Below are 11,186 nucleotides of genomic sequence, written 5' to 3'. Positions count from 1 at the left end.
AAAGAAGGACTATATCTGGGTTATTATTGACCGACTTACCAAATCGGTTTACTTTATTTCGGTTCGAGATGACTACCCTCTGAATAAGTTGGCTCGAATTTATATTTCTGGAATTATCCGTTTGCATGGGATACCATTATCCATTATCTCAGATCATGACCCGAGGTTCACCTCAAAGTTCTAGAAGTCTCTACATATTGCACTTCGTACTCTATTAAATTTTTGTACTTCTTATCACTCGCAGATAGATGGTTAGTTAAAACGGGTAATTCAAATTTTTGGGACATGTTGAGAGGTTTTGTCATTGATTATAGTGAGAATTGGGAGGAGTTTCTACCGTTGGTCGAGTTTGCTTATAATAACAGCTTTTAGGCTAGCATTAAGATGGCTCCGTATGAGGCTCTATATAGGTGTAAGTATCAAACTCTGATTGGTTGGACTGAGTTAGTTGAGCATAGACTATTAGGTTTGGATTTGGTTTATAAGGCAGAGCAGACTGTCAGAATGATTTGGGATAGATTGAAGATTGCCTTTGATAGACAAAAAATTTATGTTGATTTAAAATGTCGGGATATTAAGTATGATGCGAGTGATAAGGTTTTCTTAAAGGTATCTCCGTGGAGGAAGGTACTTTATTTTGGTCGGAAAGGCAAGTTAGGTCCTTGTTTCATTGTGCCTTATTGGATTATACGACGTGATAGACCTGTGGCTTACCAGCTTGAGTTTCCACTGGACTTGCCCGCATTCATGAAGTTTTTTATGTTTCCATGTTGAGGCGTTACTGAGCCGATCCGTCTTATGTGTTGGATGTGGATAAGGTAGAGATCTGACCCGATCTAAAGTCTGAAGAGGAGCTGGTTGAAATACTAGAGGGAGATGAGAAAGTTCTTCGGAGGAAGACTGTTAAGATGGTCAAGGTTTTGTGGCGTAACCAGGGTTATGATGAATCCTCATGGGAGACCGAGGAGACCGTGAAGGTTCAGTATCTGCATCTCTTTCCTCCAGGTAAATTTTGATAATGAAATTTTCGTAAAGGGGAGAATTGTAACACACTAAAAAATTCCCAAATTAGAACCCTAAAATTTGGGAAATTCTAACCTCAATTCCTAATTTGAAAATGATTACCAAATTGTAAGTTTGTAAAGCTTGAAGTTGTATTTTCAAAACCCTAGAAAATATGATTGTTTACCTTGCAATTAGGCCAATTTTATTTGAAACTCAACTCTCCCCTACCCTGATATAACTATGCACAACTTACTTTTATTTTTATAAGACCCTAGCACCAAACCTTTAACCTCTCTTCGCCGCTGGCATCTTTCTCCCCTGTCATCGTGCACATCAATTTATTGCAAAGGTAAGGTCCCAGATCATATTTTAGTGCTTTTCCATTGCCCCATCACTCGTTGTTGTCGTTGAACGAAACTGGTTGTGAAACTCGCTAGTTTTGGCTTGCTCTCGTCACCGGGGAAGACTCAGACGGCCTGGGTCACGACTGAACAACGTCGTTTGCCCGTGGAGAGCCTCTTTCGCTTGATGTCCTTCTCCGTCGCAACCACTGTCGGTCGTTTAATTCCATGTCAAGGTCGACCATGTCACCACTATATGTGCTCTATTGATGCCGACAACCCTATTTCTATTATAATAGTGTAGACATCCCATTTTGTCCATTATATATGTGTTATATTTATAATATTTATATATATATATTATAATAAACATAAATTATATATTATTTATTTTACTATATTACATTTTTTAGGTCCAATGTTACAAATGAGGCCAAATGTTACAAGTAAACCCAGCTGGCCAAGTACAAATACAACAAGCCCAACACGCGACCCGAACCCACTTGGGGCACCCAAACTGTCTGTAACCCGAACCGACCTCCAAGCCAAGTCTGAATCAGGTAGGGTTTTTGAACCCTAGCTCACCCATCTCTCAGCACAGTCAACCGAACGTGTAGAGTCCTCACCCCAACGGTCGAATTTTCAGGAGATTTCCTCAGCAACCACAACAAACATCACCAACAAACATGTTTAGTGCAACTAGGACTCATAAAAATAGCATTTTTTTACTATAAATCAATGTAAATAGAACACGATTACACACCACTTACGCACAAAAAATACTAAAAAATAGAAGAAAATTGCAAGAGTATTCGAAGCATTCTTTGTAAAAAATCGAAGAGTAATGCAAGGTAGTTTATACCTTTTTCGTAGTTCTTGGCTTACATGTGTTCTCTTTTTCCTCTTTGATTTGAAAAGTAATGAATTTTCAAGACGATAAACATGGGGGAAAACCGAAATCTATTTCTTTAGATCTAGCCCCCGAAGCTCGATTTTAACAAAACCCTTTAGATTTTTAAATGATGTAGAATAAAAGGTTTTTAAAAAAATAAAAAAAAGAAATTTTTGGCTGCCGTTCAATGGCGACCGACGAGGCGGCGGCCACCTGTTTTTGGAAACTGCGATGGTTGTTCTTCTTTTGTGAAGAACATGTGAGAGAATGAAGCAAAAGGCGGGTTTGAGTTAAAAAAATGAAAGAATGATTTTTAGGCCAAACTTTTGGCCTTTATATGAGACCCGTTGGACCGCCCACAACCCGACCCACAAACACGCGACCCGCGTGTTTGCAAGTAAAAAAGGACAAATTGCCTCTTTAATCCCTCGGGTTTTGTTAGGCATCTTTTTAGATCACTAAATTCAATTTTTACCCCAATTTCCTTTTAAATACACCCTCAATTTTATTTTTATTTCAATTTAATCCTTTTATGATTATTTTTTATTTTTTTCTTTTTTTTATTTCTTTTTCTTCTAATATTTTATTTATATATATATATATATATATATATATTACATTATTGTTTTCTTTTTTATTTGTTTTTACTTATTATTATATATATATATTTATTATTCTTTTTTACTTGTTTTTTTAAACACTATATTATATATATATATTATTTGTATTCCTTTTCTTTATTTTTCTTTTACCTTTTTTGTTTTGTTTCATTTTGTTTTTTTTCATTTTATTTAATTCCATTATATTTTTTCCTTTTTATTTTTATTTTTGTTTTATTTTGTCTTATATTCATTTTTTATTTTGTTTTATCTTATTTTTATTTATTTTACCATTTTATTTATTTTGTTTCACTTTCATTTTTATTATTTTATTATTTTTTCTTTTTTAGTTTTGTTTATTATTTGCATATTTACATACTTTCAATCTCAACTCAATTTTGTACTTCACTACAAATCTAACGTTTCTATGTATTAAGGGTACACTTTCAAATCCATCAGGGGTAAGTAATTCGGATCAATTTTTAACTTCTTAATTTAACTTGCAATTTTCTTAATTAAAGACAACTGGAAATTACATAGTACCGAAAGGGCAGTTCAAGGGTGCTAACCCTTTCTTGATTGTAACCGACTCTCGAATCCGACATATCTTTGGTAAGATGTTGATCAGTTAAGAAATAAAGGTATCCAATCAACCTATTTATCTTTAAAATAAATGATCGGTGGCGACTCTAACCCTTTTTTCAAGTCGAAGCCCAATTCTGGGCCCACCCGAAAGACGATTCCGATAGCTTGGCGACTCTGTTGAGGACAGGTAAGTGAGTCAGACTAAGGTAATTTTCAGTTGTCTTTTTAATGAAAAGGGTAAGTTTAAATTTTAAGGTAACTTTTTGATCCTTATTACTTACTTTTGATTATTTTTTTCAAATAAATAGTTGTACTGATGGTTTCTTTCAATGATTTCAGCCTTTAAAGTTTTTTTCCATATAAGGCTCTAAACTCGAGCTCCAAACCCATTTTTTAAGTGGAGGTGAAAGTAACGCCTTCATGAGAATTTTTTCTCCGCTCAGGCCTAGCAAGTAGCCTTCGAGATTCATATACCTTATATCTTCATGTGAATTATTCACCGTACAGATATAAGGGAATGTATCCTCTCGAATTTAACTTAGTCCACACAAACTTGTAATGGACTTAAGACTGGAGAACTTGGGTACCTTTTTTTAAAACCTAAATCGGGAGACTACAGAGAATTAGAGCCTACCCTGAAACCCTATTTCAAAACCTAAGATGTTTTTACCCTAATCATGCAGTTTGTTTTCATTTATTTTTTACTTTCACCATTTTTTATCATACTAACTTTGTGCTTTCGTGTTTGTCTTTCTAGCATTTGCATCATAAAAAGAGGCTATTGATCCATAAAAAGGTGTTTGTTACACATAAATAATATGAATTAATGGACAAAAGGGTTGTAATGAAAGAGATAAAAAATGTTAAGGTCCGAAAAGACCCAGAAAGAAAAAGAGACAGTCTTCAATGAAGCTATATGTTAGAACTGGTTAGCTACGCATCTGTCAGCCTAAAGCAGAATGACATATAAGAGCTTCGGGACATCTAGGACAGTTAGAAGAGTGACCAGAAATAGAAGTTCAACCAGCAGTACGCTGATATTGCATTATTACTTTATGTCAAGACTGATAAGCCCTTAATCAGAGCCTTGGTGCAATTCTGGAACCCAGGGTACAGTTGTTTCACCTTTAACCAGGATGACATGGTGCCCATAATCGAAGAGTATACTACACTGTTGCACTGTGAAAGCATTAGACTGGAGAGGGCCTACATCAAACACACTAAAAGTCATCATTTCAAGAATGGAATGGCCAAGGTTGCAGGGGTTGACAAAAAATGGGTAACTGACCGAGTTCGACATAAAGGCAGCGGGGAAGGAATTACTTGTCTTCATATCAAGCAACTATGAAGAACCATCCTGATGAGTGGAAGGAAATAGATCTCTTCGTCCTGGTCTGTATGGTTTGATTATATTCCCAAAGACTTTGGGATACATTGACGCAGCTGTGGTGGAACTATTTGAACAACTCCCGAGGCGAGTAAATCCAGCACCGACCATCTTAGCTGAGACCTTTTGATCTCTCAACCACTGTAGAAAGACTGGCGGGGGAAGGTTCATAGGGTGTGCTCAGCTTCTCTAAGTCTGGATTCACAGTCATTTCTGGAAAACTATTGGGATTGCCTAACGCCGATTTAGCACCGCTTATTCACCTTTTGTGGGAATTCATCACTCTGAAGTGGCACGAATGTGCCTCAAAATAAAAATGGATGAAAGTCTTCACACATCTTCAGGATCAAGACATTGCTTAGAGAGCTCTTTGGTTGACCCACAACGACATTCTCTTTCGATGTGGAGATTCAAACATTATGACACTACTTGGACTGTGGGGAGGAGTTGGGTATTCTTTACTTGTGGTACTTTGACAGTATGGGGTACGCCAGTTTATCCAAGCAACATATAGACTTTCTGGATCAGACTTTACGTACCATGGTGACAACTACAAGAAAATGATCAAGGAAGTAGCCGAGTCATAGAAGAAAGTGTTCTGGATTGACGTAGTGGCTGCCAAGGACATGCTTACTCCAACTATTTAGAGTGGAAAAAATTGAGGAAAAATGAAAACATCCCAGTGCCAGATTTTGAGGACACCCAGACCATGGAGGAACATCTCAGGTCTGTCCCATCCGAACTTGAGATAGCAAGGGAAGAGTTTGAAGCTGTGAAGAATGAGCTGAAACAAAGGGTAAGAGAACTTGAGGATGAACGATACCAGTGGAAGTTAGATACCGACACTCAGAAAGATCGGGCAGACAAGCTGGAGAAAGAACATAAGAAAATCCGTTTTGATATCGAAGACTTAAGAAAGGGGTACCAAGAGCAAGTCCAGAATAACTCTAATCTGAACATGACTTCTGAATACTTTAAAGGTAAAGCTAACAACCTAAAAACAAAGTTTGAGGGGCCTGATGAAATAGACACTCTGAGAGAACATCTGAAGACTGCTCAGGTGTTTGATAGACAGTCAGTATCAGAACAAACGTTTGAGAATCCAGGTAGCTAACTTAGAGAAATCTCTTTAGAAACAACAAGAGCGGGATAACAAAACCATAGATGAGTTAGAAGCCATTGTGGATGGATTCAAGAAGCAATAAAGTGAGCTTCATATAGTGCCCTTTGACGGAGGTTTACAGTGGCATTTTCGTTGGGAGTAGGCTCAGTAAAGGGTGAAGGCTAGAGATGCAATCATCCGTGACTTCTTGGAGCAAGTACAGAAGCTAGCTCATTATTTGTATGGCTTAGCAAGGAAAGTTAGAGTGGTTCACAAGGCATCCAACCAGTGATAGATGAAGGAAGAAGACTGATCAACCTATTAGAGGTTGTTCGGGGTCTAGAGGATTTAGTCTAGATTTATCTTTAGATTGTTTTTATGTCTCTTAAAAGATAAAACACTTTGTTTAAATAAGGATTATTTATAATAAAAGACACTTTTTTGGATTAATGCATCGAAATTACATACATCATTCATCATTTTTTGCATTTTATATTTCATTTTATTTTATATTTTCCATGTTTCTACATTCATATTAACTAACAAAACATGTCTAATCAGAAGAAAGAACAAACACCGAGTTTACCTCCACAAGCTCTAGACACGCATCATCCGCACAATACTCGAACGAAGAAAAGACAAATGGAGGCTAAAATTGCTCAGCTTGAGGAAACTGTTAAAGCTACAAGAGAACTGGATGATAAGATAGCCCATAACAGTCAGAGTACCTGGATTCCATCACAAAAAGCCAGGAGTCCTTAGTCGATCAAATCGTGGCCAAGTTGTTTGGTTTACAATAAGCAGTGCACCAGGGGCAGGATCGTCCGAGGGGGTAAATATACCACCAACCCTACAAGTGATTATCTCACCTGAAATATTACCCGGATTGTAAGGGGACTAATCTGTAACAAAAGGGAAAGCCTCATTGTTGCAAAGATACAAACTTCTGCAACCAACCCTGACAATCATTCAGATGATTACCATATCCCGGACTTTGATGAGGAAGATAAAGCGAAGAAGATGGAAGAGAAAATTAAGCTTTTGGAAGACCAGATGAAGATGGTCAAAGGGGACCACGACTACTATGGAGTGGATGCCATGGAGCTAAGCATGGTCCCAGATTTGGTGCTTCCACCAAAATTTAAAGTCCCTGAGTTTGAGAAATTCGACATGAATAGTTACCCCTCAGCCCATATTATGATGTTCTGTCGGAAAATGAGAGGCTATGTGAGAAATGATCAACTCCTGATTCATTGCTTCCATGAGAGCCAGTCTGATTAATCTATCCGGTGGTATAATCAGCTGAACCGATCTCATATCAAGACATGGAAAGACTTGGCTAAGTCTTTCTTGGAGCAGTACAAGCACATTAATGATATGAGACCAGACCGAGTTATACTGCAAAGCCTGGAGAAGAAGCATAACGAGAGTTTCCAATAATACGCACAAAGATAGAGGAATTTGGTTGTGCATGTTCATCCACTATTGGATTAAAAAGAAATTAGGAAGGTTTTTGTACAGGCCTTGAAGGCGTCTTACTTCGGCCACCTGGTCGCAATCAAATCGGGAAGCTTTTCAGACTTAGTTATGGTCGGTGAGATTATCGAATTGGCTATAAAACAAGGCAAAATAGAGGGAGGGGAATCCAGCAAGAACCCTCCTATGAAGAATAAGGATAGAGAGATCAACAATGTTAACACCTACAATGCCAACAAAGGTATTACAATCTCAAGCTCAAAAATAATTGATGTTGTACCATCCGATACTTCTAAACAAAATCAGAGAGAACCAAGGAAGGAAATGGAGCAATTCGATCCCATTCCCATGTCATACAAAGAATTATACCAACAACTCTTTGACACTCACGTGGTGTCATCTTACCCTATGGAGCCAATAAAGCCCCCTTACCCCAAATGCTATGGCGAGAAAGTTCACTGCAAATACCATGACGGTATGCATGTGCACATGATCAAAAATTGTCTCGCATTCAAGAGGCTTGTATAATGAATGCGAAACAAGAATTGGATCCATTTCAACTACAGAGCACTAAACATTGCACAAAATCTCCTACCTAGTCATCAGGAGACTGGATTAACGTAATCACTATTGAGATGGGTAGGAGAGTCAAAACTAGTGTTTCGAAAGTAAAATCTCCTTTGGCTTGGATATGGAGCCAAATGGTAAAGGCAGGGCTTCTAGGAACAAAAAATAGATACAACAAGGAGAAAAGATGGTAACCACTATTGTTACCATGACGAAGAAAGGCATGAGGTGGAACATTGCTCAGAATTCAAAGCATTAGTCCAGCTCATGATGGATATAAATGAGCTGGAATTCAATAAGGAAGTTCAAGATTCTCCGGAAGCAAACATTTGCACTACTGGAGAGTTATCAGGAAGAAAATATGGTAGAGGTAGCCCTTTGATAATTACCCCTAAAATAAAGACAACATCAACGACATAAGCAAAGATGGTGATCACAACACCCCGACCTTTTCAATACAAGGATAATTGACAAGTACCATAGAAGTACGAATGTTAGAAGAGTACTTCAAAAGAAGATGATAGCAAAGTGGCGCAAAGATCACTTGAACCTTTCAAGGAATATGTGCTAGCTATCAACGAACCATAAAAGAGGAGGATGCTAAAGAGTTCCTTAAGCTCTTGAAGCACAAGTGAGTACAACATTGTAGAACAACTCCACAGTTTGTCGATATGTACTTCAATGTTGGCACTATTATTAAGCTCGGAGGCATACCGGGAGGCACTGTTGAAAGTTCTGAATCAAATGTTCATACCATAAAACATACCAATCAACTAGATGGATCGACTGGTAAACAATATTCAAGCTAATAATCTCATTTCATTTTCAGATAATGAGATTCCATCTTGAGGTAAAGGCCAAACAAGGGCATTACATATCACCACCCACTGTAAGGGGCATGCCTTACCAAATATGTTATCGACAATGACTCAGCCCTGAACGTGATGCCTTTAGTCACATTTAAGAGGCTGCCCATGGATACCTCTAATATGAGAACCTGCCAGAACGTGGTTCGAGCATTTCATGGGACCAAGAGAAAGGTAGTTGCAAGATTGAGGTGTCGTTAACCATCAGACATGCCACTTATAATGTTGAGTTCTTAGTGATGGATATCATGCCTTCTTACAACAGTCTTCTGGGAAGGCCTTGGATCCATCAAGCTGGTGTAGTACCATCCACGCTGTATCAAAAAGTAAAATTTGTCATTGATGGAGCTCTAGTGATTATAAACACTAAAGAAGATATCGTGGCAAGTGTGACCACGAATTATCTATACATCGTTATAGATGAAGAAGTGGTAGAGTGTTCATTTCGCCCCCTAGAGTTTATTAATGTCATATTTATGGTAGAAGGAATAAGGATTCCTAAACCCTTACTTTACAAGTATACTAGAATGGAAATAAGACGAACTTTGGGAAGAGGCACCAGGATATGAAGAGGGTTCGAAAAGATGCTACAATAAAGGATTAGTCCAGTCCTTCCTGTATCAAAACTTAATTAGTTTGGGCTTGGTTTTCAGCCCAGTCACCAAGAAAAGAGGAAGGAAATCCAAAAGAATTGGGAAAAAAGTATAGCCAGGTTAATTAGAGATGAATTCCAATGGGAACCCATGGTATTCACGCCTCTTTACAACACGTTCAAGTCAGGTGGTTATGTGTTTGAGACCACCTCATCAAATTTGGAAGCGGCTTGGCAATTGGTCGACGAAAGAACTATCTGTGATTTAAAAGAGTCTTTCAGAGTAATATTCGAATTATCCCTATTTGCCTATACCCGGGGCAATAGGTGATCTATTGTAAGGGTGAATAAACGTGTTGTTTAAATTCAATAAAAGATGCATTTTCTTTCATGGCAAACAAGTTTTCTTATTTCATTTCTTTTGAATTCAATTTCTATTTTCTTCATTTTAGTACTTTATTTTATTCTCTTTCAAACTTAATTTGTTGGCTATTCCGTGTGGGATATTTTCCTCTCATGCAAACACATTTTTTCTTTTCTTTCAGGTCCCCAGATAATGATAATGCAGGCACTGATGATCCAGATCTGGAGGTGGATTTTGAATCAGCCATTTGTCTCAGGGAATTTGACGGATGTGACAATGAATGAGAGTGAAACTTACCTACTGAATTGTTGAGAATGGTAAAAAGATAAGATAAACAAATACTACCACATGAGGAGAAGATTGAAATCTTGAATCTGGGCACCGAAGAGGAAAGAAATGAGGTTAAAAACGGCACAACTCTTTTGACTGATGCAAGACAAAACTTGATAGTCTTACTTCAAGAATATAGAGATGTGTTCGCATGGTCGTATCAAGACATGTCGGGGCTAGACACAGAAATGGTAGTCCATAAACTACCTATTAAACCAGAATGCAAACTCGTTCAAAAAAAGCTAAGGAGAATGTGACCAGAAATGCTCCTTAAGATCAAGAAAGAGGTCAAGAAGCAATTCGATGTCAGTTTTATTCAAGTGGCCAAGTATCCTGAGTGGGTGGCCAACATAGTGCTAGTTTCGAAGAAAGACGGAAAAGTGTTCATGTGTGCCAATTTTTGGGACCTTAACAAGGCAAGTCCCAAAGACAACTTTCCTCTGCCACAAATAGACACTTTGGTGGATAATACTGCTGGGAATGCCTTCTTCTCGTTCATGGACATATTTTTGGGATATAATCAGATCAACATGCATCCCGAAGACATGGAAAAGACCACGTTTTCACAATGTGGGGAACTTTCTGCTACAAAGTGATGCCCTTTAGATTGAAGAATGCTAGGACAACATATCAGAGAGATATAGTGACCCTGTTCCACGATATGACATAAAAAGAAATTGAGGTTTATGTCGATGACATGATTGTCAAGGAACAAACCGAGAATGAACATGTCGAGAATCTGAGATAGCTCTTCCAGAGATTGAGAAAGTTCCAGCTGCGACTGAACCTTGGAAAATGCACTTTCAGAGTAACATCTGGAAAGCTGTTAGGCTTCATGGTCAGCAGGAAAGGCATTGAGGTTGACCCCAATAAAGTTAAGGCTATCCAGAATCTACCTCCCCCACGAACACAAAAAGAGGTCCAAGGTTTTTTGGGTAGATTGAACTACATAACACGGTTTATATCTCAATTAATCGACAAATGTGACCCAATCTTCCACCTTCTCTGAAAGAACAACCCTAGACCATGGGATGAAAACTTCAAGACTGCATTCGAGAAAGTAAAGAGTACTTGTCTCAC

General features: G+C 38.0%; 1 protein-coding gene across 1 annotated transcript; it reads left to right on the top strand.

The window, feature by feature from the left end:
- Positions 1-384: 384 nt before the first annotated feature.
- On the top strand, positions 385-1,016 carry LOC120204751. Its single transcript, XM_039204780.1, has 2 exons — positions 385-627; positions 843-1,016. Exons 1-2 carry the CDS (start codon positions 385-387, stop codon positions 1,014-1,016), a joined length of 417 nt encoding a protein of 138 aa, XP_039060711.1.
- Positions 1,017-11,186: the final 10,170 nt, after the last annotated feature.

Source organism: Hibiscus syriacus, unplaced genomic scaffold, assembly GCF_006381635.1.
Source record: "Hibiscus syriacus cultivar Baekdansim isolate YM2019G1 unplaced genomic scaffold, ASM638163v2 tig00011662_pilon, whole genome shotgun sequence".
Classification (NCBI taxonomy): domain Eukaryota; kingdom Viridiplantae; phylum Streptophyta; class Magnoliopsida; order Malvales; family Malvaceae; genus Hibiscus; species Hibiscus syriacus.
This window is presented reverse-complemented; position numbering and strand designations above follow the sequence as displayed.